Below are 27,475 nucleotides of genomic sequence, written 5' to 3'. Positions count from 1 at the left end.
GAGAGAGAGAGAGAGAGAGAGAGAGAATACATGCTCCATAGCACTTCTGTACTTCTGTGCAGGTCAGAGGACAACTGAGTTGATTCTCTCCTGTTATCTAGATCCCAGAGACTGAACTAAGCCCATCAAGTCTGGCAGTGTCCGTTTTTCACTCCAGCTTAGACATGACTTGTGCTGCCTCTTTGGTTTGAATGCCTTTTCAACATCTGAGTGGTGCTTTGGGGCTCAGCTCATGTTCCCTCTCCCATGATACCTTCATAGCTTTATCCAGCCCAGTGACAGCACTCACTCAGGGCTGTGGTGACAGCACTCACTCAGGGCTGTGGTGACAGCACTCACTCAGGGCTGTGGCTACAGTTTGACGGGAAAGTGGTTGACTAGAGTGCATGGGGCCTTAGGCTCAATCCCCAGCATTAGAAAGAAGAATATTCCCATTTATCCATTCTTCTGTATTGTGTGTCTGTTTGTTTAATTCAGGCAGTATCGCTATTTCCTACAAATTCGTTAACTTCATTTCAAGGTGCGGGGTGAACGGAGGCTGCTGCAGTAGTCTGAAAGATGACTCAAGGTGCTCGAAATCTCTGGTTCCTGGCAGAAACAAAAGAAATTTCTTACTGGAGAAAAATATCCCAAGTCTTGGCCCTGTGATTCCTATAGATAAAGATCAATAATATATTGCCTCAGATCATGAGTCATTAGACACACAAGGAATTAATTAATCATAACTGAGAGTCAGCAGAAACAAAAATATATATCTGTAAGGCTGTATAATTAGAATCTAAACATCAAACGAGGCCAGGCACGTTAGCCCTTACCTGTTACCCTAATACCCAGGAGGCACAGGCAGCTGGGAGGCCAGCCTGGTGTACATAGTGATGCCTGGCTTCAAAACTATATACGTTTAAAACATCTATGTGTGTGTGGTATTTGTATAGTATGTGTGCCTGTGGATTGCATGTGTGTGATGTGTAAATGTGAGTGTGTGAGCCCATGGGTGCCCAGAGGGAGGGCAGAGGGAAGGATTGGGTGCTCCTGTCTTTAAAACAAGACAAAGAAGAACAGAAACACATAGTTGACAAAGGGCTCACACAGAGAATATAAAAATCACTACTCTGTGATTAGAACGAGAGCAGGCCACTAGAAAGTAGAGGTGAGGGGGCAGACAAACGGACAGACTCTTCACCTTAAACAATGTATGGCTGGGGGGGTTGGGGATTTAGCTCAGTGGTAGAGCGCTTGCCTAGCAGGCGCAAGGCCCTGGGTTCGCTCTCCAGCTCCGAAAAAAAAGAAAAGAAAAAAAAAAAAAAAAAAACAACAATGTATGGCTGGGAAAAACGCATTCGAAGATTCCAGGGCAGCTTTTGGGACTCGACACTCGCCCTCCACCTTTGAGTCGTTCTGATTTCGGCTGCCGTATTGTGTGCTCCAGGCTAGCCGGCCTCCAAGAGGACCTTGGCAAGTCTCCTTCCTGCCTCAGTTTCCCATCTCCCCAATAGAGTGTTGGGATTACAGATGAATGTCACAGCATCCAGGTGTTTTGTTTTTGTTTTTGTTTTTAAACCCTGGCTCTCTCTATGCTGGCTCTCTATGTAGCCCTGGCTGGCTTGGAACTCACAAAAATCCGTGTCAGGCTAAATGTCCATCTTTTTCACGTGGGTTCTAGGGGTAAAAGTCAGGTGATTAGGGGGGCTTGCCGGCTCCATTACCTGCTAAGCCACCTCCCAGGGCCTCACAGAGATAGTTACTTTTTTTGGAATTTATTTATTTCTGTGGTTCTGGCAATTAGTCTTAGGGCTTTGCCCGTGTTAGGAAAGTGTTCTATCGCTGAGCAGCATCTCCAAACCATCGGATCGGTTTTGTTGACACCGGTGGTATCTGGAGACACAGACAGTGTTTCTCTGTAGCTCAGGCTGACCTGGAACTCACTACGTGGTCACTATTGGCGCCAACTCGAATCCTTCCGTGTTAGCCTCCTGAGTGCTGGGATTACAGGAGTGAACCATCACATTCAATTAATATATTGCTTTTTTTTTTTAGATTTATTTAATGTATACAGGACCTAGATATACATATATAACCTATGTGCCAGAAGAAAGCACATTATAAATGGTTATGAGCCACCATGTAGTTGCTGGGAACTGAACTCAGGACCTCTTAACTGCTGAGCCATCTCTCCAGCTCAATATATTTTTAAATCTAACACCTGACAAAACATATTTGGTTTGTTTTTATTTGTTGGCGTTTTTTTTTTTTTTTTTTTTTTAATAATTTAAAGATTTATTTATTTATTACATACACTGTAGCTGTTTTCAGATACAACAGAAGAGGGCATCAGATCCCATTACAAATGGTTCTGAGCCACCATGTGGTTGCTGGGATTCGAACTCAGGACCTCTGGAAGAGCAGTCAGTGCTCTTAACCACTGAGCCATCTCTCCAGCCCTTGTTGGCGTTTTTAAAACACTTTTATTCATGTGTAGTTGGCATTCAAGACATGGATGAGGGGTTGGGGATTTAGCTCAGTGGTAGAGCGCTTGCCTAGGAAGCCAAGGCCCTGGGTTCGATCCCCAGCTCCGGAAAAAAAAGAACCAAAAAAAAAAAAAAAAAAAAGACATGGATGATATTTGAAGTAGTTAATTCGGCACATTTTGATGGGTGTGTATCCAGGAAGTCTTCAGTGCCATCAAGATAATTAAAGTAACTGTCATCCCTACCTGTTTCCTACGTCTCTTCCCGATCACTTCCTTATTTATCTTCTTGTATTTCCTAAAACTTTATATAAACAGATTCACACAGTATTGTTCTGTCTGTCTTCATTTACTCAGCATAATTACTTTTAAGTTTTAAATTGTTTTTTGATTACTTATTTAATGTATATAGGTATACTGTAGCACCAGAAGAGGGCATCAGATCCCATTGGTGGTTGTGAGTCACCATGTGGTTGCTGGGAATTGAACTCAGGACCTCTGGAACAGCAGTCAGTGCTTTTAACCACTGAGCCATCTCTCCAGCCTCCAAGTTTTAAATTTTTGTTACTCTAAATTATGTGTAGCCTGGTGTGGTGGTGCAGACCTTTAATTCCCACACTCTGGAGGAAAAGGCAGGTGTATCTCTGGAGTTCCCAGCCAGTCTGGTCTACACAGTGAGTTCCAGGTCAGGCAACATTACATATTCAGAATCTAAAATACGTGTATGGGGGGGTTAGTTCTTGTGCCTGCAGAGGCTAGAGGCACTGGGTCCCCTCGGAGCTCCATAGTGAATCTCCAGGCCAACTTGAGCTATCTAGTAAGACCATGGCTTTTTTTTTGAGACAGAATTCCCCTGTGTAGTCCTGGCTATCCTGTAGATGTCTAGCCTTGAACTCAGACATCCACCTGCCTCTGCCTCCCTAGTGCAGTGTGTGTGTACACTGCTGGTCAAAGGCATGCACCACTGTCACCCGGGCAGCCTTGAGTGTTTTACCTGCACAAGAGCTTGGTGCCCACTTGGGTCAGAAGACAATGTTGGATCCCCTGAGATGTGAATTATAGATGAATGTGGGTGCTGGGAATTGAACGACTCTGAGATAGCTCAACTCTTAACCACTGAGCTATCTCACCAGTGAGTCCTTGCCTCGAGGGGGAAAATGTAGTACATCAGTATCATTTTAGCCCCAGTAAAGTGTTACTATCGATATAAACAACACTGTGAGTTATTCATTTTGTTTTGTTTTATTTATGACGGTGTCTCACTCTGTAGCCTGGACTGGTCTGGAACTTACTAAATAGCCCAGGCTAGCCTCAAACTCAAAACGACCTTCCTATCCCAGCCTCATCAATATTTAGATTATAATTTTGGATCACCATTCTGGGCTTCATAGGTAACATCTAAAAGCATCATATGAAATTAAGAGTTGGAAGTATGGCTCAGTGTAGAGTGTCTTCCTGGTGTGCAAGGACCCAGGTTCAATTCCCTAGCTCCCCCTCAAAAACAAAACAAAATATGTGAATTGAATTTGCTAAAAGCAAATATTAGTATCAATGTAACAGTATTTAATTTTTTTAAAAGATTTATTTATTTATTATGATTAAGAATTCCAGAAGAGGGCACCAGATCTCATTATAGATGGTTGTGAGCCACCATATGGTTGCTGGGATTTGAACTCAGGACCTTTGGAAGAGCACACAGTGCTCTTAACCGCTGAGCCATCTCTCCAGCCCCATAGTATTTAATTTTTAACATTTATTTATGTATTTGTGTATGCACAGAGATTATAGACCAAGTTGAAGTTGTTTTTCTCCTTGTTCTATGTGGGTCCTGGGGATTGAACCCAGATCATGCGACTTGGCATCAAGCGCCTTAACCTGCTGATCCAGCTCACTGGACCCACAACTTTAAATATAAGATAGCTATGTTTCCCTTTGGTTGGAGAGATGTCTCAGTGGTTAAGAGCACTGACTGCTCTTCCAGAGAGGTCCTGAGTTCAATTCCCAGCAACCACATGATGGCTCACAACCATCTGTAATGGGATCTGATGCCCTCTTCTGGTGTGACAGTGACAGTGTACTCACATACATAAGTTAAATAAATAAATTTAAAAAAAAAAAAAAAGACAGAGACAGCTATGAGCAGGCAAAATGATCTATAGCTTATAGGTTTTGTTTCTTTCTTTCTTGTGTTGTTTTGGGACAAGATTGCAGTCACGGGCTACCACGTTCAGTTTATGCAGGGCTGGGATCAAGCCCGGAACCTAGGAAATACTAGGCAGTACTCCACCAACGGAGGTACAGCCCCAGCCCCTCTATTTGTCCCGGAAGAGTATTTATTTATTTTAAATTGTATTTATTTTTACGTATACAGGTGTTTTATGTACACATCTGTATACCACACGGGTGTCCTATGCCCCGGGGAACTAGAAGAGAGGGACTGGAGCTGCAAAGAGTTGTGGGGCAGCATATGGCTGCTGAGAATGGAACTTGGGTCCTCTCAACGGACAGTCAATGCTCTGAACTGCTGAGCCATCCCTCCAGCCTAATATTCTTAGCTTTAAAATCATGCATACACACGTGGGTTTGTACACCTGAGCATGCAGAAGAGGGCTGTGGGTGCCGGAACTGAACTCAGGTGCTCTGTAAAAGCAGCACAGGTTTATAACCACTAAGTCATCTCCCCAGCAGCTTAAAATCCATATTTAAGATTTATTTATTTATATATTATTAAGATTTAAAAAAAAATGTGTGTGTACACTGTTGCTGTCTTCAGACACTCCAGAAGAGGGCATCAGATCCCATTACAGATGGTTGTGAGCCACCATGTGGTTGCTGGGATTTGAACTCAGGACCTCTGGAAGAGCAGCCAGTGCTCTAACCGCTGAGCCATCTCTCCAGCCCCTAAAATACATTTTTTAATTGCAGGTTATTTTAAAATTTATGCGTATGGGAGTCTTGTCTTTATGTATATGTGTGGATCAGTTGGGTGCCTATGGAGGATTAAACTATATATTTAAAGAGGGCTGGAGAGAGGGCTCAGAGGTTAAGAGCACTGGTTGCTCTTGCAGAGGACTTGGGTTCAACTTGCAGGGCCCTCGTGGTGGCTCCTGACCATCTGTAACTTCACAGGCGTGTCTGTGGCAGTGCTGCTGTATAGACGCATGTGGAGGAAATACATCCACACACATAAAATTTCTAAAAACTTTTAAAGGAATCAAAACCAAGAATACTACACAACAAAAAATTACCAGTGCTATGTTAAAAGCAGGGAATAATGGCAGACCGTCTACGGAAATCATCAGATCAGATTGCGCTGACAGATTGCTTTACAACTAACACACATTACACCTACTATGTGCCTACACTGTTCTAGGACTTAAACCAGGATGAGGTTTCCAACCCTGCAGAGCCCACAGTGCATCAAACATGACAGACATAGAGGGAACAAGTAAGAGCGTGTCTAGTTGGCAGACAAGAGAAGCGGTAAGAAATCATACATGTAGAGCTGCCGTGGGATTTTCCTACCGATGCTGGAACATCCCTGTGTTTCCCAATATGGAGAGGTGAGGGAATGACAGCTGCTGTGTTCGTGCATGCATTCTTCCTTGGACAGGAGGCAGATCAGATATCTAAGCCTGGAAGCTTCCTCTCTGGGACCCCACAAGAAAAGTGTGAAAGAACGGCCCTCCTTGCAGCATTCTTCAGGAGCCCAGCTGTACGCCAAAGCGACGGCTTCCGCCTTCCACGCTAGTCCTAGGGAGGTAAAAGCAGGCAGATCTCTGCGAGTTCATGCTTGGGCCGCATAACCTCAAAAACGTGGGTTTGGGCTGGAGAGATGGCACTTGCTGCTCTTCAGAGAGTATAGTTTCCAGTACCCACTCCAGTGGCTCGCACCCACTTTTAACTCCAGTTTCAGGGGATCCAGCACTCTTCTGGCCTCTGTGGGCACTGACATACATTCATGTAGGTACACAGACATAGGCTACTGGGGGCTGTTATAGAAGTGCCTCACTTCTAGGACCAGAGCTGATGTCATCAGGTAACAGCACCAACGCTCTATCCTGGCTCCATCCCAAAGCTTCCTGTGTCTTTTAGCTTCCCTTCCAGGGATACAAAATGCCCATTAGAGCCTCTCTCCTAAAGGCAGTGTCTGTGTCCTGATTAACCTGCTACCTACATTCCCATACCTGGGCAGAGGAACTACAAGGATTTGGGGAAGAACAGCATGTGGGACAGGGCGAGGAGGAGAGCTAGGGAGAGTGGGGAAGACTGTCAAGACTGTAAAGAAAGGCAAGCGGAAGGAAAGTTAACCGCGGCCTAAAGGCTCACCTGTCCTACAAATGGGAGGAGCTCAGCCTGGGCGTCCGCCACAAAGTGCCACCAGGGAATTCGATTGTTCAGGACCAGTTTCCAGGACCCGCCCTCCACAGCCTGGGGTCCCGCCCTTCTTAGCATTTATTGCCCGTCACTTGGGCGGCCCCCGCAGCTGCCTCTTCCGCTTTCGCCAGGTGAGAGTCCACACCTAGCAGGGGCGCCCGGGGCTGGAACCAGCGGGCTCCCTTTGGGGTGCGTCGTTGGATCCCTTTCTCCGGATCCTTCTCTTCCCTCTCAGGATTTCTTCTTGGCTGCTTTCTCCCGCTGCTCCCTTCCTATCTTTGGTGCAACGTAGGGCCTTTCTGGGCTTGAACTTTCTTCTGCTCTCAGTTCTCAGGCCGCCTGGGGTGGCTAGCTCTCGCGCCCGCCTACCCCCACCTCCCACCTCCGATCTAGGACTTCCTCGTGGTTTAACTACAGAGGGATCAGGGACAGGTGTGTAAAAGAGAGACTTTGGGCAGGCAGCCCGAACTCAGAGGCCGAGAGCCTTATTTAATAACGGCTGGTGGAATTGTTTGGTAGCCGGCTTAGGCAGAATGACGCAGGAGAGCACCTGGGCTCTGTACCTGGAACTGAGCTCAGGTGGGTGTGGGAGGACCACACACCTAACAGTCTAGGTGGCTTTGCGAACAGTCTGTAAGCTTGGCTCCCGTCTTAGCCTTCACTTACCAGCCCAGCCCAGATACCTATTTCATTTTCAATGTTGCTGTCTCGGGTATTTAAGAAGCCGTGACCATGGGCATTCCTGGGGTGGGGTGGTATAGTGTGTCCTCGTTGTGTGTTTTTGTTTATGTGATCCTTGGTGTTTCAGGTATGTGTGGTGATCTAGGTATCTTTGATTTGTGGAGGCAGAGAAGTGTGTCTCAAGTACACTTGAGTGAGGGCCTGTTGCAGTATGACTGCATTTCGTGACAGTATAGGGGAATATCTTGGACTTGAGGCGACATGTATCCGATTGTCTCAGGCATGTTTTGTAGCCTATCTGAAGGTCTCAGTGTCTCAGTGTGTGTGTGTGTGTGTGTGTGTGTGTGTGTGTGTGTGTGTGTGTGTATGAGTGGGAGGCAGTGTGCCTTACATACCTATGTTCCTGAGGTATGCTGTGTTTGCATATCAGGACATCTCTAGTTTGTGTCTGGAAGGCAAAACGTCTCATATGAAGGGGGAGATGTTTTAGTTGTGCAAAGGTGTAGCTTGGAACTAGATGGGCATAGTATTTGAACGTCAGGAGTTCAGGGACAGTAGGCTACAGTGTTAAAGCAGTGGTTCTCAACCTTTGGGTCAGGACCCCTTTGACAAACCACTGTCTCTAAAAATGTTTACATTATAATTCTTAACTAACAAAATTACAGTTGTGGAGTAGCTATGAAAATAATTTTATGGTTGGGGTCACCACAATATGAAGAACTGTATTAAAGGGTCACAGCATTAGGAAGGTTGACAGCCACTGCTCTAGTGTTAGGACATAGCTGGTTTGGTAGACCGGGCAGGCAGTATTCTGAAATCTCGAGTGTATGGGGAGCAGATTTCTCAGAGTTAGGGATGGGAGTAGGCAACCAGGGATATACATGTATGTGGGACAGGCACCTGGAGGAATACATGTACATGGCTGGCTGAGTTCCTCACTGTCTCATCTCTCTTTCCTTGCATACCTGGGTGTTTCTGCTGTGTTGAGGGTGGCAGCTGAGATTCTGTCTCTGTCTTTGGTGCCTGCCCTAGGCTGTCCATGTAAAGCAGACTGCCACCCTCCCGAGAGGTCTAACCCCAGACATGCTCCCCGAAGCCAGTTCCCTGTGGCTCCTTCGGCTGCTCCGGGACGTCCAGCTGGCCCAGTTCTACCGGCCCATCCTTGAGGAACTCAACGTCACTCGGCCAGAACATTTTGACTTTGTAAGGCCTGAGGACCTGGACAACCTTGGCATGGGCAGGCCTGGTGAGGAACCCCTGCCTTCCAGCCCCATAGCTTCCCTGCCTACCAGATGTTGGCCCTGCTCCTTCCCACCCCTGCTTCAGGCTTGACTGTGGGTTCTCTATCTCACACCACACCTACACTACCCTCAACCTCTACTTCTGGTCTCCCTCAGCCCAACGAAGACTTACTGAAGCCCTGAAGAGGTACCGTTCGGGGGTCAAGTCTAAGAACTGGGTGTACAAGGTATGTGCTGTGGTGGTAGTTGAGGGCTTGTCGAGGGTGGCCTTTGAGGGATGATAGGCCGAGTGGCTGGGAGTGTTAATCAGGGTTCCCTACACCTGAATTCCTACTCCTATTTCAGATACTTGGGGGTTTTGCTCCTGAACAGAAGGAGATCCCTCCACACTCAGACAGTCTTCCACACCTCCATGAGCCAGAGGGGGGACTCAAGTGTCTGATTCCAGAGGGTGCTGTGTGCAGAGGGGAACTGCTGGGTTCAGGCTGCTTTGGTGTTGTACATCAAGGGCTATGGACACTACCCGGTGGTCAAAGTGTGAGTGTCTAAGGGTCTTTCTTTCCTTCCTTCCTTCCTTCCTCCCTTCCTTCCTTCCCTCCTTTCTTCCTTTCTTTCTCCCTTTCTTTCTTCACTTTACATTTGATCGAAGCTCTCCCCCATTTGCAGTTCTACCCTCAAGGGGCTTACTTAATCTAAATTACCTAAGCTCTCTTTATCCTCCGTGCCCTCTGCTCTGGCTGTGGTCAGTTCCTCTGGGTGCTTAGTGATGCTTCCCCCATCCCCCCACCTCCAGATCCCAGTGGCTGTCAAGTCCCTCCGTGTGGGTCCCGAGGGTCCGATGGGCACAGAACTGGGAGACTTCCTGCGGGAAGTGTCTGTCATGATGAAACTGGAGCACCCACATGTGCTGCGCCTGCATGGCCTCGTACTGGGCCAGCCTCTACAGATGGTGAGTCTAAGAACACTGCTTTCCTCATAGCCCCAGGGTTGGTATGCAGCAAGAAATACCAGTGGGGCCAGACTTGGGCTTACATGGCTCTCTGTTCCTGCAGGTGATGGAACTTGCGCCACTGGGTTCCCTGCATGCGCGCCTGACTGCCCCAGCACCGACGCCCCCACTGCCTGTAGCCCTACTGTGCCTTTTTCTGCGTCAGTTGGCAGGAGCCATGGCGTACTTGGGGTCCTGTGGGTTAGTGCACAGGGATCTTGCTACCCGTAACCTCCTGCTAGCCTCACCTCGGAAGATCAAGGTGGCTGATTTTGGACTGGTGCGGCCACTGGGCGGCGCCCGAGGTCGCTACGTCATGGGTGGGCCCCGTCCCATCCCCTATGCCTGGTGAGGGGGGGTACTCTGATGGTCCGGTTTGAGCCTAGGTTGGGAAATCAGGGTTGAGCAGGGCTAGAGAGCAGCAGCCAGCTTGGAACTAGAGGGGGAGAGGAGCTAGTGTGTGCTGGGGAGAGGGGAGTGGTTTTTACTCTTCAACAGAAGGTAGGTAAGACAGAGGTGTCATCAGGTCAAGAGGCACAGAAAGGATTTTTGAGGATAATAAAAGGGGGTGGGATCGAGGGAATGGGTGCACAATAGAAGAAAGGTGAGCTGGGCCTAGACCTAGCCACTTTATTATTTTTTTTTTTTTTTAGCTGCTGCACCCACCTGCCTTGAGCTAGCCACTTTTAACTTCCGTTTTTCTCAGGTGCGCTCCTGAGAGCCTACGCCAGGGAGCCTTCTCGGCTGCCTCTGACGTGTGGATGTTTGGCGTGACACTCTGGGAAATGTTTTCTGGAGGCGAGGAACCCTGGGCAGGTGTTCCACCATATCTCATCCTACAGCGGCTGGAGAAGGACCGAGCCAGGCTGCCAAAGCCTGCCCTCTGTTCCAGGGCCCTCTACTCCCTTGCCTTGCGTTGCTGGGCCCCTCATCCTGCAGACCGGCCTACCTTTTCCAACCTGGAAGGACTGCTTCAAGAGGTGAGAATCTCCAACTCCCCAGATACACATAGCCTTTCTTCCCTTTATTCTCTCACCCAGAGTTCCGTGCATAAGACAAACACGTCTTGATGCCTGGGCTGGAACCTGGAAGTTGGCTCAGAGCCAGATTCAGTCACTTCCTGCAGGAAATGCAGAGCCCTGAGGCGGGAGGTAGTGGCTGCAAAGATGTAGCCGGAAGAGGTGGTATTTGCTTCTTGGCCACAAACGAGGTACAAGAAAGAGAGTAGTGGAGTTTCACCGGTGCCTGACAAGAAAAATTAAATAAATAAAAGAAAAGAAAGGGGCTGGAGAGATGGCTCAGCAGTTAAGAGCACCGCCTGGGGCTGGAGAGATGGCTCAGTGGTAAAGAGCACTGACTGCTCTTCCAGAGGTCCTGAGTTCAAATCCCAGCAGCCACATGGTGGCTCACAGCCATCTGTAATGAGATCTGATGCCCTCTTCTGGTGTGTCTGAAGACAGCTGCAGTGTACTTATATACAATAAGTAAATAAATCTTTAAAAAAAAAAAAAAGCACCGCCTGCTCTTCCAGAGGTCCTGAGTTCAATCCCAGCAACCACATGGTGGCTCACAACCATCTGTAATGAGATCTGATTCCCTCCTCTGGTGTGTCTGAAGACAGCTACAGGGTACTCACTCACATTAAATAAATGAATCTTTAAAAAAAATAAAAAAATAAATCTTTAAAAAGAGAAAAGAAAGAAAAGCTTCTGCCTGGGAGGGGAAGGGGAAGCAATGGGGTTGCAGATTCAAACAGGACTTTGTCAGGGAGAGTTTAGAACACTTGACTGGTGTGATAGCCGTGAAGAACCTGACAGGTATCCTGGGCCACCCATTATTTTGTCCTTGTTTAACAGCACCAGGAGGTAATTACTTTTTTTTTTTTTGGAGCTGGGTACCGAACCCAGGGCCTTGCGCTTGCTAGGCAAGGTCTCTACCACTGAGCTAAATCCCCAACCCCGAGGTAATTACTCTTAATCTCTATTGTACAGATGGGGCACTTCAGAGCCGATAGGTCAGTGACTTATCTAGAGTCACCAGTAAGTGAGGTGTTGAAAGCAGCACTATCCAGGTGACTCCAGAGCCCGGCCCTCAATCAGTCTATCTATTGGTAAAGCACTTCAGTCTTCACTCCAAGGGCACTTGGGAGCTGTGGAAGGGTATGGATCAGAGTAGTTATTTCAGTCTAGCTGGGTTTGAGAGCAGTAAGACAGATGATACTGACAGTGGCTGGGAGGCAGGAGCCAGAGAAAGAGTTCCATGTCAAGAGTTGAGGCAGGGGTTAGGGATTTAGCTCAGTGGTAGAGTGCTTGCCTAGCAAGCACAAGGCCCTGGGTTCGGTCCTCAGCTCCAGAAGAAAAAACAACAACAACAACAACAACAAAAAAGAGTTGAGGCAGTGGGCCTGGGGAGGAGTGGAAATACCCTGAGGGGTGTGGGAGGTAGACCTGGTGGGCTTGGGTGTGGAATAAAGTGAGCAGGGTGCGTCTTGCTTGGTCCCCTTAAACAGAGACAAGGTTCTCCTTTCTGGTTTCTTGTATCCCATGTCCAGCATGGCATGGAGTCCAGGTCAGCAACCCCACCCCACTTTGGGTTGCAATGGGGAGGGAGGGTTGGGCACGTGGAAGGCATAGATGGTGTGTATTTATTTGCTAAAGAGGAAGGTCCTTTCTTATTACCCTTATGACTTAGGCCAAAAGCCCAGCCACCCCTTTCTTCTGTCTCCACAGGCTTGGCTCTCTGAGGGGCGCTGTGTGAGGGAGGTCACAGAGCCAGGTGCTTTGCGGATGGAGCCCGGTGACCCCATCACTATCATTGAGGGCAGGTGACAACCTCATGTCCCCTAAGCATCCCCAGGGGAGGTGTCCTCCCAGTCTTCTTGAGTCCTGGTCCCTTTGTTTTTCTCTAGTTCCTTGAATGTTGGTCTTGTGGGTCTTTTCGTTTTCCCACTGCGCCCTGCACTCCAGCGCAGTCCCACCCTCCCTGCTGGAGCCCTGCCTGGCCCACAGTGCCCTTTTTGTGTTGGAGAGAAAAAGGCTTCCCTTCCTCCAGGCAGATGTGGCCAGACACAGCTTGATGAGCTGAATGTGGCCCGAGACCAGCCACCATTCTCCCTGACCCCGTTCCCCTCACCAACTCCTCTTCCCACAGCCCAGACACCACAACCTGGAAGGGACAGAATGGTCGCACCCTCAAAGTGGGCAACTTTCCGGCTTCAGCAGTGACACTAGCAGACTTGGGGGGATCCCCAGTCACCCATCCAGCCCACAGAGGTTCCCCTGCCCGTGGAGAGAAATACAGAGGGGGCACAGATGGGTGAGGTCATGGAACAGTTGGGTTGGAGGGACTGGCCAAATAGCATAACTTCTCTGGAAGGAAATTTGGGAGCAGGGTGGAGGAGTGAGAATGGATTGGCCCCCAGCTGGAGCCTCCCCAGTGGGTCATGTGTGGGACCCATGTTTTTTGGAAGGAGGCCATGATGTGGGTGAATAGTAGAGAATGAACTAGATCACTTTCCGACAGGGACAGGGAGAAGGCAATGTTACAAGACCTACCCCCGGCACGGAACCAGAGAAGGAAGGTGCCCCTGCAGAGGATGAAAGGTGTGTGTGGTGGTACCCAGGGTCTCTGGAACAACTTTCCAATTCCCATTTCCAACTCTGAATCCATACCTTTGCGTATATGATTTCCTTCCACCACATACCACCTTTGGACAGATTGTTTATTTGTTTTGGTTTTCTGAGACATGGTTTCTCTGTGTAGCCCTGGCTATCCTAAACTCGTTCTTGTAGTCCAGGATGGACTTGAACTGGGAGATCTGCCTGCCTCTGCCTTCCAGAGAGATGGGATTAAAGGGGTGCATTATCTCCTCCTGGCACACTTTAAGATCTTAAGATTAGAGGTCCTCCTGCTTTTCCCACTGGACAGCATCTCCTGGCTCTGGCCCTCAAATACTGTTCTTTGAGCCCCTAGCTGTCTTGATTCTGTTTGCATACCTTCCTTCTGTCCCACCTAACACACAGACACCTGAGGACAAGGCCCTCAGCTTACCTAAATAACCTTGCAAAACCACACAGCTCGGTGCAGACCGACAAGAGAACAGAAGGTGGGCCTCCTCTTAAGTCATTTCTTTCTCAAATCTGAAGGCATTTCCAAGAGTCTGGAGTCAGTTCTGTCCCTGGGCCCTAGGCCCTCAGGAGGTGGTTCAAGCCCTCCAGAACTTCGACGAGGATGTACAAGAGCTTGGCCTCAAGGACTCGCAGACCTCCCTCTACGCCCACCAGACCTGCCTCCACGTCCACCCATCATCTGCTCCTCCTCTCAGCCCATCCAGCCCCACAGAGTCCGGCCCAAAAGAGAACCCTTACATAATCACTGCACTGGAGCGCCTGGGTCCAGCAAAGTCACTATCCCCCCTGGAGGTCCCTTATCAGACTCAGAGTGGCAGAGGAAGATTGTAGAGGTGAGCATTCACTGAAATGACTTGATGTTCAGAGGGCCCATAGGTTGGGACAAGGGCTAAACAAAGATTTGTCCCCTACAGGTAGAGCTGAGTGTGCATGGCGTCACCTACCAGGAGTGCCAAGCGGCACTCAGAACCACGGGGGGAGATGTGGCTTCTGCTATCCGGAACCTCAAGGTAAAGCTAGCCCAGGCTTCCGCAGGTTCCCCAGTCGCCTGGTTGGCCCACTAGTGGTCAGCTGTCCTCCCTCTTGCTCACACAGGTAGACCAGCTCTTCCACCTCAGTAACCGGTCCAGAGCAGATTGTCGTCGCATCCTGGAGCATCACCACTGGGACCTGTCAGCAGCCAGTCGCTACGTCCTGGCCCGGTCCTGAACTCTGCATCCTTGGGGATGGATCCCAGCATGGAATACCTGGTCCACTTAGGGCTTGGCCTTGTGGGACTAAACAGAACATGAGGTCTTGACAAGGCATACTAAGGGAGATTTACCTCCTGTGAGGAGGTACAGGAAGTGTGTGGGGACACCTGGGGTCAGGCCCTGGTTAGTGCTTCCTCCACACCCTGCTCCTTGGCATCTGAGGGACTGAGCCGGATCAAGTCCACTCTGCTTACTACATTCCCAGTTGAATAGGACTTGAAAGAAAAAGCTTCGGAGGAAGTCTTCTACTCACCACAGACAAGGATCAAGTAGCAATCCCGGATCACGGGATAACCGTCAGAACTGTTATTAGCTACCTCCCTAGACTCTATGGGGGCACTCATCTTAGATACTGACTTGTGGGCTGTGGCCCAAACTGCTTTGGTTTGGCCCAGAATCACCGTGGGTGTTGAAAACTAACTTTTTGGACTCAAGAACTTTTTTTTTTCTTTAATCCAAATAGTATAGATTGTACGTTGGCCAACTCTAGCCTAGCAGGCGCCACTCCCTTTATTATCCCATGTCCACCCCCTCCCGTCACAGCTGTCTTCTACTGTTTAAAAAGTTGCAAAGTTTATATGAGTACAACATACAAAGACACAGCCTCCTTCCTACAGTAGGGGAAGGAAGGGGTTGACAGTTAAATAAGGCACAGGAAGCTGCAGAAAGCACCAGCAGGGCCCAGGGGTTAGGGGTTGGCACTGGGTCCCAACCCTACAGCTATTAGTGGGGAGGCAGGGATCCCCTCAGAGTGCCACCGTCTGAAGCTAAACTAATTGGCTAAAGTGCTAGAAGGTAAGGGTGGTGTCTGCCATCTTTGGTGCTGCTTTCCTTTTACCCACAAGCCCTGCTGTAAAACTTGAGTCCTGGATTCCAGAGGCCCCCTCCTGTGCAGAGGCCCTGGAGGAAGGCTGGAAGGAGTGGGCAGGAAAGTTTAAAAGCTAATGTGTGCATAGGGACTGCTGGGAGATGGTAAACGCAAGGAAGAACGGGTCTCATACATGCTCCTCTGCAGGGCCACAGGTGAAGGAGGGAAGGGATGGGACACAATGGCTCCCAACCACTCAGTCACCCTTGTCGGTCCACTGCAGTGTATGCCAAGGAAGGGGTTGCTTCAGGAGGGAAAGTCCAGGGCAGGTGACCATCTTAAACTCTGGTTCAGCTGACGGTCTCCTCATCCTGAGGTGGCTTCTAACTGGTGATGGCAGAGGGTCCAGCACCTCCTCGCTTCTCGAAGAACATATAATCCTGAGGAAAGGTTACCGTCAATGAGAGATCTGGCTGGGTCTGTGTCAACCAGCTATTACAACTTAGCTCTGGGCCTGCGACTCGCCACACGAGTCCCTAACCTAGTCAGGGTCCAGGAACTGAACAGAAGGGAGGGGGAGGGGCAGCCGACTCACAATGAGGAACGTGGCTCCCAGCAGCACCGCCTTCACTCTCACATCTAGATCTACTGGGAACTGGAGGCCAAAGTCATCCGCATCTGTGAGGGCTTCTCGGAGCAGCCCTCCCCACTGCTTGCTGATGCGGCCCACACTTCGAGATTCATCCTTCGTCTTCACCTGGTGGGAGGGAAGAAGGTTCCAACTGGGGAAGAGGCCGCCAATCTCACTTGCCTCCTGTCCCACTCTATAGGCGCATGTATGAGTCGTGTAGGCTATGCTCAGGCAATCTTCACAATAGCGTTGGGTTTCCATATGACAGCAGGGGAAACGGAGGTACCCTAGGTTACATAGGTACACGATGGAGATCAGGATTTAGATTCAGATCTGCTGCCTTCCAAAGACCACGCATAACTGCATGTCGGTGAGGAGTTGCTAAGCTTCCTCTGCTCATCAGAATTCCTGACACCGATGGTTGGTGCCCTGTGCAAAGCAGCCTAGCAGAGAGGGCAAAGGGAGATGCCACGAATCTCCACAAAAGTGTGATTCTTAATTTGCAAAGGACTGGGAGAATCCTTCCCAGCACTGCAGGTGAGCCACGCCTCGAGACTATGGAATCCTTGCTGACAGGCCGGCAGACAGCCTCTGAGGACTGTGGCTCTCACCGGCCTCTCGGAGCTCAGCAATAACAAGCCATGGAAAACTGAGTGGTATCTCGGTGACTTCCTGGTCCAGTGACTAGAACTGAAGTAATTTCCTTCTACATCCTGTTCATCCTCGTCCTGCCTCATCCTGCAGCTGTAGGGAACTTCCTGCAGCCCAGTTCCAGGCTCCGCAAAGTCTAGGGCCGACAACTCCGCAGCTCCCAGAGTGTGGCTCAAATATGGACCATTCAAGATTGAGTTCAAGGGACACTGACTCCCTGAGAACCCTGTAACACACACACTCCCACCAGAGATCACACAATTATCTCCTCTCCAACCGGTTCTCAGCACAGAAACTGCCTCTGACTACCAAGGTGACTCACTCTTTTAAAGGCAACCTTAGGTGAAGAACCTCTACTGGAGGAAACTTGTTTCTCCCTTATCAGAATGGGGAATCATCCCTTAAAGAGCTCAAGGATCAGAGCAGCACCGCTGCCTTCGAAGAGCCAGAGCTCCTCACCTGAGTTCCCCTGGCTCTGGGTTGGTGAGAGGAAAGCCTTCGTGAAAAGGACATCACCTGGACTTCAGGTTGGATGGGTCCTTTGGACTTCTAGGCTTGCAGGACAAGCCAAGGGTTAAATTATGAAAGGGCCTATGCTTACAGATAGGCACAGGGCTACCTGGGTCCAGCCCATGACAAACTTAAGCAGTGAAAGGCTGGGAGATGAGACTCCTCCACTTTAGGTCCAGGCTGGCCTCAGCTGCTCCCCTAGGCCCTTGCTGGGCTGTAGGGAACACTTCAGCCTTGGACTGAAGAAGAAGAAATGTTTTGGTTTCAGACAGGATCTTTCTATATAGTCTTGACTGTCCTGGAGCTCACTAAGTAGATGTGAATTCAGAGATCTGCCTGCCTCTGCCTCTTGAGTGCTGAGATCAAAGGTGTGCGCTGTCATGAGGGGTTTTTTTGGGTGTGCTTTTATAGGCTCACATTGGGTGGAAGAAAACTCAAAACGTAGCAGGGGTCACAAGAGATTGGGAACGGTAGGATTAAGGGTCTTGACCTTAAGCCATCCATTAGCATGGAGGCTACTGCCTCCCCCCCCCATTACATTGATTGATGGGTTGGTTGACTGTACGCACCATGGCGTGTGTGTGGAGAGGACAGTCTGCAGGAGTTGATTGTCTTCTTCCACCGTGTGGGACTCATGGCTACAGCCATCTCATCGGCCCCCATCTTGGTTTGTGAAGAGTCTAGAAACCAACCCCCCTCCCCCCCAATTTATAATACCTCAAAGTTGGTGTCCGTCCCACAGCCACAAGTGCAGCAAGGCCCTACGACCCGTAGAACAGGTTGACGATCTGCATCCAGGATGGAAAACTTGGGAATGAAGGGGTGCCAGGTCTGTAGCACATGGCCAATGGTGGTGCCAGGTGGAGCCTGGACTTCCATCTGGAAAGGGAAGCAGACAGGTCCACTGCCAAGCCTGGATACCTTGGCCAGCGCCCTGTATTGGTGCTTGCTGTCTTCTGACTGTCAGACACTCAACTAAACCGCCCCGACTCCTATTAAAGCCACAACTCTTTCTGGGCCGCTTACCACACTGCCCACCGACCACCACAAAACCTGTCATGCCCACCTCCTGAAGACCACAAGGACAGCAGCTGCAGCCGCAGTGAAGTGGGCGGAGGAGGCGGAGCACCTCGCGGTCCCCGGGGTCCGCTAGGCGGATACGAAGCGGCCGGCTGGCACCACAGCACAGCCGGGCACAGCAGTTGCTCTCCTCAGCTGCCTGACCCAGTTGCTGTCCGGTCCCGGAGCGAAGTTCATACCTATTACAGGTCTCCCAGCCTAGGAACGCTGTGAAGGGGAACACGCTTAGGCTCAGGGGCCTCACCTGCCCAGAAACTCACCACTGTCACAAACATCATGAAGCCCAACTTAATTCCACCTCCTACTCACTTTCCACTCGCTCAGCCTTCTGATGAATCAAGATTTGATCAATCTGTAAAGTGTTAAGAGCAGCGTTGACCTCATTCCTCACCTCGAACATCAGTCCTCCTCCCAGCCATCCTCTCTCCCACTCACCTGCACTAGGAATTCCAGGCCAGAAGGCACCCCTGGCAATGGCACGAAGGGAGCAGGAGGCCCTGGGACCACCGGGCCTGGCGAGGGGAAGAGAGAGAAGCCAGGCGCAGGGGCAGGCCCCTGGGTGGGCACTGGAGCCTGTCCGGGTCCAGGATGCAGCGCCGCCGCCTCTGGATACCCAGCTGGCACGGGGTAGGGAGGTGGGGGCGAAGGGGCATAACCTTTGGGGGGCAAGTAGCCTGCAGGGGAGCAGGGGTAGATTAGAAAGTTACCTGTGTCCTTATCCTCTTTCTCAGCCCAAGGACCAGGAGCACCCGCGGAAAACGTAAGAAGAGGCAGAGAATGATGGGGCGGGGGGGCAGGGCGGTGGTTTCCCAGGAGGAAGGGAGGGCCCCACGCAGCCAGTCTGAGCACATTCCTGGAGAATGTGTTCGACACCCGGCACCCAAGTTCGTGAGGGGGGGATAACGGAGACCCCAACCTAGAGCCAACGTACCTGCCATGGGTAAGGGGAAGGGTGTCTTGGGCTGTCGGCGTAGGGGAGGCTTAGTTCTGGAGTGGGGACAAGCTTGGGAACAGCCAGACAGACACAGAAACAAAGACGGACAAGCAGAGGCGAAGAGGCAGCTGCGCCCAGCACCGGCCCAGGGTCTCTTGGGAGGCACCTATGAAATCGAAAGTGTCAGCGGGCGGGGCGGGTTACCCAGGACCCTGAATTTCCTTAGGGGCCCCAGGACCGCCCCCTCCCTTTGTTCTCCTATTTCTTTTTGCGGAGATGGCTGTTGGCAGACGGCAGGGCAGTTGAACCTGAGGTCAGACAGATGACCTGACCCCGAGGAAAGTCTTCTTAACCCCTTTATGGTCCGGGCGCTCACCTGAAGCCCCCAGAATAAGCAAGCCGGGGGGGCCACGCACTCCCGGGCTCACAGGCGCTGATGGAGGCGGGCCCAGATCTGACCCCACCCCCGGGTCGCCTAAGTCCCACCCCCAATCCGGGCGGGGCGACTGCGCAGAAAGCAGGCGCTTCTCCTCCCCCGGGGCCGCGGACCTTGGACCTTGTGCGCCTCGTTCGCCGTGGTCCCGCCCCTTCCGCTCCGACTGCAGAGGCGTGGAGACCTGGGCTGTCGGAGGGTGATTGCGGCCCTATCCCCAGCAACAAGACCCTCGCCTTTTCAGCGGGTGGCGGTTCTGCCTCCTCACCGCGTGGCTGCTCCGGACCCCGGGATCCTCCTCCCAAGGGCGGGTCGGGCCTCGCTGACGCAGCGGAACACTATTCACACTCCCTCATTGCCTTCCAGAGTTGGCTTGGCAGTCTTCTATCTCAGGGCGACCTCGCCGTGTTCTCTCCCTGTCACAGCGTTGACCCACTCAGTCACCTCTCAGTTCAGGCGCGCCCATTACACGCGTGACAGGCTTTCAAACGGTATCAGTAATGAATGTGCATGAGGTAAGGCTCAGGGAAAAACACTTGGACAGAACAGGCCCCTCCATTCCTCCGCATGGTGGCAAAGCTTGGAATCCCAGCATTTGGGAAAGGAGAGGCAGGAGAATAATTACAAGTATGAGGTCAGTCTGTTCTACATAGTTCCAGACCAATTCAGGGCTACAATTGGGGGGACTCTCTTATAAGACTCCCTTTCTCAAAAGAAGAAAGCTAAGTATCTGGGCAGATGGGGTGGATCATGGGTTCCCGGTCGGCTTGGGAGTGACCTGGGTCACTAGGGGAGCTATTAAAGAAACAAAGCCCAAAACAGCCCGCCACTTGTGCCTGGGTCTTACATGCTACTAATTATATTTCCGTGCTTGGGATGCAGACTAGGGACTCTAAGAATTCTAGTTTTATTGTACAGCCAAAACTGAGCACTGCTGTGTTAGAAAAACCTAGGAGGCTGTAGGCAGGCAAAGGTAAGGAGAAATCTGGTCATAATGTGATGGATTGGACCAGAGACCAGGGCAGTGACGGTGGTGTTGATGTGCATCTGAGGAAACATGACTTCATTGTGCCTCAGAGATAGGATGTACAAAGAAGAAAATGAGCCTCTGAGGCTTCTGCACAGCACAGGCCCCTCTCCCTTGCCCTGCATTGCCCCATCATTTACAGCTTGCTCACGCAATCCCTGGCTTCAGGTATCTTGCTGTCTTTATTGACCTAGCACCTCTAAGATCCCATTCCTTTTCTTTTGGGGACTTTTTTTTTTTTTTTTTTAAAGATTTATTTACTATATATAAGTGCACTGCCGCTGTCTTCAGACACACCAGAAGAGGGCATCAGATCCCATTACAGATGGTTGTGAGCCACCATGTGGTTGCTGGGATTTGAACTCAGGACCTCTGGAAGAGGAGCCAGTGCTCTTAACCGCTGAGCCATCTCTGCAGCCCCTTTTGGGGACTTCTAACTAATGCTGGAAAGGCAGCCAATGAGCTAAAGCTTTACCAGTCCCCAAATTCTAAACAAGCCCTCTTCAGTAGGCTTAGGTTGAGGCACACAGCAGTGGACGGTCTTATTAACAAGGGCCATTTCGGGGGCTGGAGAGATGGCTCAGCGGTTAAGAGCACTGACTGCTCTTCCAGAGGTCCTGAGTTCAATTTCCAGCAACCACATGGTGGCTCACAACCATCTGTAATGAGGTCTGATGCCCTCTTCTGGCCTGTAGGTGCACATGCAGGCAGAAAGCTGCATGATGTATACATAATAAATAAATAGATATTTAAAAAAAAAACAAAAACCAAGGGCCATTTCCCACTGCTGAAGTCTGCATCCTTAATTTAATTATCTATATAGGTGGCGTGCCTACATGTATAGGTGTATACAGTGTTCAGAAGAAGGTGTCACATATCCTGGAACTGAACTTTCAATAAGTTGGGAGCTGCCATGTGGTTTCTAGAAATCAAATCCAGGTCCTCTGGAAAAGCAGCCAATGCTTTGGTCCATTGGGCCGTCTCACCTGTTCCTGGAATCTGAGTATCTTGGTTTTAGAAGAATTTAGCTCTAGGAGGTGATAGAAGAGAATGGTCTATTCTTTTAAGACAGGGTCTCACCATGTTTCGCTGGCTGTCCTGGAATTCACTGTGTAGCCCAGGTTAGCCTCCAACTCACAGAGATATACCTGGCTCTACCTCTGGTGTGCTATGTGATTCATTCCACTAATAACAAACCTAACTGCAACCTAGCATAATGGTTCATGCCTTTAATCCTAGCACTCAGGATGCAGAGACAAGGCCAGCCTGGTCTACATATTGAGTTCTAGTCAGCCAGTAAGAGCTGTGTTGAAAAAAAATAAGCCAGGTGTGGTGGTGCACACCTTTAATCTCTGCAATTGGGTGGCAGAAGCAGGTAATTCTCTGAGTTCAAAGCCAGCCTGATCTACAGGTGGACTTGTAAGGCAGCCAAAGCTACACAGAGAAACCCTGTTTAAAAAGACAAACAAGGGCTAGAGAGATGGCTCTTCCAAAGGTCCTGAGTTCAATTCCCAGCCATCACATGGTGGCTCTCAAACATCTGTGATGGGATCCCATGCCCTCTTCTGGTGGGTCTGAAGACAGCTACAATGTACTCATAAATAAAATTTAACAAACAAAACAAAAGAAACCTATCCCTGACACAATGTTTAAGAACTGCCCCAAGTCTATTCTTCTTAATACTATCTTCACAGCTCACCCTCCCAGTGTGTATTTGTGTGTGTGTGTGTGTGTGTGTGTGTGTGTGTGTGTGTTCTCTCATAAGCACATGTGTATGCCAGCACATGTGTGCGTGTGGTCTATAACTCAGCTGTGTCCCAGCTCTTGGCTTCTATTTTGTTTTCCTGTCCAAATTTTATCATCCTCTTGACCTACATAGTTCAAGGCACTCTCAACACAATCCCATTTTAAAAGAAGCCCCAAGAATACTGTGAAGCCTTTGACAACTTCATTGTGGTTTTAAGCCCGGTGAACCAAATCCTTACCTTTCTCACTTGGGCCTTGTGCTCCCTTCAAATTGTGTGGTCCAGTCCTGTCACAGGAAACTAACAGATATAGGAAATGCCCTGGACCCCACTGAAAGCTTCAGCCTACAGATCCCTGTCTTTGGCTCCCACCCATAGATTCCATATGTATGCCCTGGAGCCTGTGCCCTTTCTGTCACAGCTGGAATTCTCTCACTAGTGCAGACTCTTGCTCGGTGTGGGTCTTAAACGCTTTGGCAAGCCTGGTCTACTGCTCAGGCCTGTAATCTTAGCACTTGGGAGATGGAGGCAGGAGGATCAAAAGTTCAGGGTCATCCACGGATACACAGCACATCTGAGGCCAGCATAGGCTGCATGTGCTCACTTCAAACAAACAATGGCGATTTCAGGGAGAGGCTCCCATAGACTCAGATGTATGAACCCTTGTTCTTCAGTTGGTGGAACTGTTCAGGAAGAATTAGGAAGCGTGGTCTTGCTGCAGGTGGGGTTTCAGTGCAGGAAAGCTTTGAGGTTTCAAAAGTCTACATCACTTCCAGTTAGCTCTCTGCCTGGTACTTGCTAATGGAGGTGTGAGCTCTAAGCTACTGCCCCAGGACCAGTGACTGCCTGCTGCCATGCTCCCTGCTATGGTTGCCTTGGCCATGGTGCCTTTTCATCACAGCAACAGAGAAGTAACTAAGACACAGACAAAACCAACGCTGTCAGCATAGGAACCCGCAGCTCAGAGCTGGCGGGACAGCTCAGCAGGTAAGAGCACTTGCTGTGGAAACTGGAGGACTTGAATTTATTCCCAGAGCCCATGCTTGGAGGAGAGCGCCAGCTCCTGAAATCTGTCCATTTATCTCCACACTACCCACACACATACAATAATAATAAATTTAAAAAAAAAAAAGGAACCTGTAGCAAAGACTAGGGTAGGAAATAAAAATTCTCGTCTTAAAACTATGCAGATATATGGAGCATGGTGGTGCATGCTTTTAATCCCAGGCAGAGGGCAGACCTCTGTGAATTCCAGGCCAGCCTGGTCTGGTGAATTTTAGGACAACCAGAGCTATGTAAAGAGACCCTGTCTCAAAACATCCTGGTCTCCACCCCTGACTTAAAAAAAAATCAAGAATTCAGAGTCATACTCCTCTAGTCCACCCTGTATACAGGAGACCCACACACAAGACAAACCACACACAAAACAAACCACCACACACACACACACACACACACACACACACACACACACACACACAAAATGAGAGTATAAAGGGGGGTTGGGGATTTAGCTCAGTGGTAGAGCGCTTGCCTAGCAAGCGCAAGGCCCTGGGTTCAGTCCCCAGCTCTGGAAAAAAAAAAAAAAAAAAAAAAAAAAAAAGGAGAGTATAAAGGGATGCTTCAAACTCTAACTTAGTACTCACTGCACTCTGCAGTTTAAGCGGCTTACGGCCATCTGTAAGGCCTGCAGCCACTGCCCAGACTTTCTTACCTCACGATGCCAAGTGTCCTCACTCCTATTCATCCTATTTTTCTCTTACCCTGAGTATTTGGGATCATTCCTTTCAGCCTGTCTTGCTAAGTATTTCTTTTGCCTAGCATACACATATTTCTTCCTTTAGGCCATAGTCAAGACAAAACATCCAGTATGTAGACGCTGCTGCTGACACCGTCCTGGACCTAAACCACCTTGGGAGCATCTTGTTAGGTAGCCAAAGCTACCCTCAAATTTGTGATCTCCAGCATTTTATTTCCCAAGTACTACACAGCCTACCACATGTAGTTTTGTTTTATAAAGCACAATTTGTGTAATAAATTGAGGGTGCACATTATTATAATATTATTATTATTGCTGTTATTGTTATTGTAATTGTTATTATTCCTGCATGTATACCTGTGTGAGGATGTTGGGTCTCCTAGAACTGGAGTTACAGTGTGAGCCACCATGTGGTTGCTGGGAATTGAACCTAGGTCCTCTGGAAGAGCAGTCAGTGCTCTTAACCACTGATCCATTTTGCCAGCATAAAGGGACACACAATCTTCCAAAGGTGTGCATTTAGAAAAGTATAGACTCTCCCTAATGATTGGCACTTTAGGTAACCTTGTTCAGTTCTGCCTTTCTTGCTAGGCTGTCCTTGGTGAAGAGGAACATGGTCATTACCCAGCTGCCCCACTATTCCTAGCAACCAATGTGCTTGTGGGTTAATATTTTAAGGTTTATTTATTTATGAATGTGAGTACAGTGTGCAGAGTACAGTGTTGCTGTCTTCAGACACACCAGTAGAGGGTATTGGATCCCATGACAAATGGCTGTGAGCCACTGTGTGGTTGCTGGGAATTGAACTCAGGAGGACCTCTGGAAGGGCAGTGGGTACCTGTGACCTCTGGGCCATTTCTCCAGCCCCATGTTTAGTTGTTTTAAGCCCACCAGGTAAGGAGTTCCCTGAGAGAGGACGGCATCCATCTTCCCCATGTTGGCCCTCCTTGGTGTCTGCCACTCCATCCCCCTGGCTTACTAAATGTCCCCTAAACATGTCAGTTCTCCCCATTCTATGAGTTAGTCAAATCTGCTTTGCAGCCATGTCTCTTCTTCTGTCTCAGCTCAACACTCAGCCGTGTAGAGGCCCCGTGATAATTGGATGTCTGTTCAGTAGTGCCACAGTTACTTCTAGACTACGTGGGCATGGAACATTTGTTTCACCAGGTGGACGACGCTGTTGCAGAGGGCATCCCTGAATAACAGGGCTAAACCTCTCGGTCCTCAAGTAACCAGATTCTAATGAAGGTGGGTCACACACCTGTAGCCTCAGCAACCAGGAGGCCAAGGTAGGAGGCAGCGGGACACACGACTCAATGGAAGAAAAACTGCCTAACATTCCCGAGGCTCTGGGGTCAATCCTCAACATGGGGGTGGGAGGATACAATGAACTACATGAATGAAATTACTAAGATCTACATTCCCATGTGCTCCTTAGATAAGAGGCCCCATTAGTTCATGCATTTTTTTTATGAGTCTTGTCCAAAATGACCACACCTTGTAAAGATGGGAATTCCAGAACCAGAGTGTATTTGTAGTCAGAAATGCAAATTCAAAGGTAGACTCTCTACCCTCCCTTGCTCGAGGTCAGATAAATGGAGACTCTGAAGTTTTTTATGTAAGCCTTTTTCTTTTAATTTCTTTTCTGCTTCAACATTCCCCTTTCCCTCTGCACCCAATTACCCAGAAAAGCCAGGACTGGGCACTTAAACAAGAGACCTTAAAAAGCCAAGGCAAGCCAGCCCAAGATCAGCAGGCTCCCTCCAACAGGCCCGAGAGTCTGGATGCTAGTGTCTCCACTCAGAGCCTGGTAGTAAAAGCTGGTGCAGAATAAGGTAGTTCCAGAAGCTAGCAGCAACCCTGCCTGAAAGAGATGGTGAACAGAATACAGAATTTTAAGAACAAAGCAATATGAGGGAGCGAATGGGGTCTGACTTAAAATAGGCAAGGGGATTGATTACCCAGACAGGTTTTCTGCAATAGGGTACCCCTAACAGGGCCAGGCTGTGCAAAAAGTGGTGTTTGTTGGCCTTGTCAAAGAGCTGGAAGAAAAAGAGGAGAGATTTTCTAAGCAACACAGGAGCCCAGGAACCTGAAGTTGTACACAGGACCGAAGTCCATTAACTCCCAACACTTCCACCTCCGAAATCCCTGTTTGCTGCTTCCCCCAGGTCTTCAAGCCACGGGCCTGCAATCTTTGCTGCTCTATAGACCTACGCTTCATTGCCTTCCCATTCATCTCCCCACCCCCTCCCACTTTAAGGACACCCAAACATTGCGCCAAGCCAAGTCCCGGAGCTGTTACTTCACCTCCTTCCCGTAGGCATCCGGAAACTGTGCGCCTGTGGAGAGAAGGAAAATCAGTTCTGTATTGACTTACACCATCTCAAACCGCGGGTCACCGAAGTAGACACTGGTGAAGAGGGGCATCCCTGGAAGCTTCTGATTGGTGCAAACAAGTGTAGTACTGAGAAGCTTTTGGACCTAATGACAAACTTGAAGGTTCAGGGTTCCAAGGGATCTCTACTCATAAGAGATAGGAAACTTCCTATAGGTTCCTCCCCAGACCAGACCCCAAAGACTGCCCCCAGCCCAGCCGCATCCCACGTCCCCTGACCGTGTGCCCCGTAGGTGGCCAAACTCAAGGCCCCAGCTCCGGACAAGGCACCTAGGCGGCGGAAAGCAGCGCCTACCCCGGCCATAGCTGTGGGTGGTCACGCGCGGAACCAACACCGCCCTGGCCACCCAAGAAGCCAACCAATCCCAATTGCCCATGCAAATAAGGTCCAAAGGTGCCCAATCAGAGCTATTTTCATTTTAGCTCCTGTTCCTTACAGACGCCTTTGTAAAACTTCTGCTGAATGGAGAAGAAGTCTGGCGGGCGGAGAAACTAGAACCAATTAGGAGCGGAGGAGCGGAGCAGTGGGAGGCGGGGTTGAGGGTGGGACTGAAAGATTTGCGTCACGGATTGGCCCACTTTCCAAGTTGATCGCCTCTTCGACACCCCAACCCCACACCTCCAGCTAATTTGCAAAGATATCGGTCCCCCACAAAGTTCCGCCCCTTTTCCCACAGGCTCCTCCTGTTCAGGTTCAAACCAGACCCACTCCTCAAAAGGGGCGGCCCCACGGATTTCTAAGCCCCACCCATTGCTATTAAACCCCTCCCACTCTATAATAGCCCCGCCTCTCTGCCTAGAGGCCCCGCCTTCTTCGTTTGATGCCCTGCCCTCTATAGTTCAGATGTTCTCCCCCTTGCTAG

General features: G+C 49.7%; 3 protein-coding genes across 6 annotated transcripts; 1 reads left to right on the top strand and 2 right to left on the bottom strand.

Moving 5' to 3' along the window:
* Nucleotides 1-8,493: 8,493 nt before the first annotated feature.
* On the top strand, nucleotides 8,494-14,614 carry Tnk1 (tyrosine kinase non receptor 1). 3 transcript variants are annotated; one of them, XM_032912962.1, is made up of 12 exons: nucleotides 8,496-8,771; nucleotides 8,923-8,993; nucleotides 9,112-9,303; nucleotides 9,560-9,715; nucleotides 9,819-9,955; nucleotides 10,461-10,734; nucleotides 12,484-12,578; nucleotides 12,905-13,069; nucleotides 13,277-13,356; nucleotides 13,900-14,216; nucleotides 14,298-14,393; nucleotides 14,479-14,614. In XM_032912962.1, the coding sequence occupies exons 1-12, from the start codon at nucleotides 8,609-8,611 to the stop codon at nucleotides 14,590-14,592; spliced, it is 1,860 nt and encodes a 619-aa protein (XP_032768853.1). In that variant the 5' UTR covers nucleotides 8,496-8,608; the 3' UTR covers nucleotides 14,593-14,614. The 3 variants fall into 3 exon arrangements, with proteins under 3 accessions (XP_032768854.1, XP_032768853.1, XP_032768852.1); XM_032912961.1 differs by having other exon boundaries at nucleotides 9,819-10,102; XM_032912963.1 differs by lacking the exon at nucleotides 9,112-9,303 and having other exon boundaries at nucleotides 8,494-8,771; nucleotides 9,819-10,102.
* A 578-nt stretch (nucleotides 14,615-15,192) lies between these two features.
* Nucleotides 15,193-19,937, bottom strand: Plscr3 (phospholipid scramblase 3). Of its 2 annotated transcripts, none has more exons than XM_032912965.1 (8): nucleotides 19,800-19,937; nucleotides 19,248-19,416; nucleotides 18,752-18,990; nucleotides 18,626-18,668; nucleotides 18,303-18,523; nucleotides 17,954-18,115; nucleotides 16,040-16,201; nucleotides 15,193-15,884 (listed from the first exon to the last, which is right to left on the bottom strand). In XM_032912965.1, the coding sequence occupies exons 2-8, from the start codon at nucleotides 19,252-19,254 to the stop codon at nucleotides 15,828-15,830; spliced, it is 891 nt and encodes a 296-aa protein (XP_032768856.1). In that variant the 5' UTR covers nucleotides 19,255-19,416; nucleotides 19,800-19,937; the 3' UTR covers nucleotides 15,193-15,827. The 2 variants fall into 2 exon arrangements, with proteins under 2 accessions (XP_032768856.1, XP_032768855.1); XM_032912964.1 differs by lacking the exon at nucleotides 19,800-19,937 and adding an exon at nucleotides 19,627-19,684.
* Nucleotides 19,938-25,824: 5,887 nt separating this feature from the next.
* Tmem256 (transmembrane protein 256) lies at nucleotides 25,825-27,310 on the bottom strand. The gene is made up of 4 exons (XM_032911819.1): nucleotides 26,832-27,310; nucleotides 26,525-26,556; nucleotides 26,176-26,256; nucleotides 25,825-26,078 (listed from the first exon to the last, which is right to left on the bottom strand). The coding sequence occupies exons 1-4, from the start codon at nucleotides 26,914-26,916 to the stop codon at nucleotides 25,935-25,937; spliced, it is 342 nt and encodes a 113-aa protein (XP_032767710.1). The 5' UTR covers nucleotides 26,917-27,310; the 3' UTR covers nucleotides 25,825-25,934.
* Nucleotides 27,311-27,475: the final 165 nt, after the last annotated feature.

Source organism: Rattus rattus, chromosome 9 (genome assembly GCF_011064425.1).
Source record: "Rattus rattus isolate New Zealand chromosome 9, Rrattus_CSIRO_v1, whole genome shotgun sequence".
Taxonomy (NCBI): Eukaryota; Metazoa; Chordata; class Mammalia; order Rodentia; family Muridae; genus Rattus; species Rattus rattus.
This window is presented reverse-complemented; position numbering and strand designations above follow the sequence as displayed.

What these genes read in the sequence shown, in the direction of transcription:
- Tnk1 (XM_032912961.1), top strand. Translation starts at nt 8,609, where the DNA reads ATGCTCCCCGAAGCCAGTTCCCTGTGGCTCCTTCGGCTGCTCCGGGAC. An exon ending in CCTTGGCATGGGCAGGCCTG is followed by an intron (nt 8,772 to 8,922) that starts GTGAGGAACCCC and finishes GGTCTCCCTCAG; the next exon opens with CCCAACGAAGACTTACTGAA. An exon ending in CTGCTATCCGGAACCTCAAG is followed by an intron (nt 14,394 to 14,478) that starts GTAAAGCTAGCC and finishes TTGCTCACACAG; the next exon opens with GTAGACCAGCTCTTCCACCT.
- Plscr3 (XM_032912965.1), bottom strand. An exon ending in GCCTGGAATTCCTAGTGCAG is followed by an intron (nt 18,669 to 18,751) that starts GTGAGTGGGAGA and finishes AACACTTTACAG; the next exon opens with ATTGATCAAATCTTGATTCA. An exon ending in GAAGGCTGAGCGAGTGGAAA is followed by an intron (nt 18,524 to 18,625) that starts GTGAGTAGGAGG and finishes TCCCCTTCACAG; the next exon opens with CGTTCCTAGGCTGGGAGACC.
- Tmem256 (XM_032911819.1), bottom strand. Translation starts at nt 26,916, where the DNA reads ATGGCCGGGGTAGGCGCTGCTTTCCGCCGCCTAGGTGCCTTGTCCGGA. An exon ending in CGGATGCCTACGGGAAGGAG is followed by an intron (nt 26,257 to 26,524) that starts GTGAAGTAACAG and finishes TTTTTCTTCCAG; the next exon opens with CTCTTTGACAAGGCCAACAA. An exon ending in ATTGCAGAAAACCTGTCTGG is followed by an intron (nt 26,079 to 26,175) that starts GTAATCAATCCC and finishes CATCTCTTTCAG; the next exon opens with GCAGGGTTGCTGCTAGCTTC.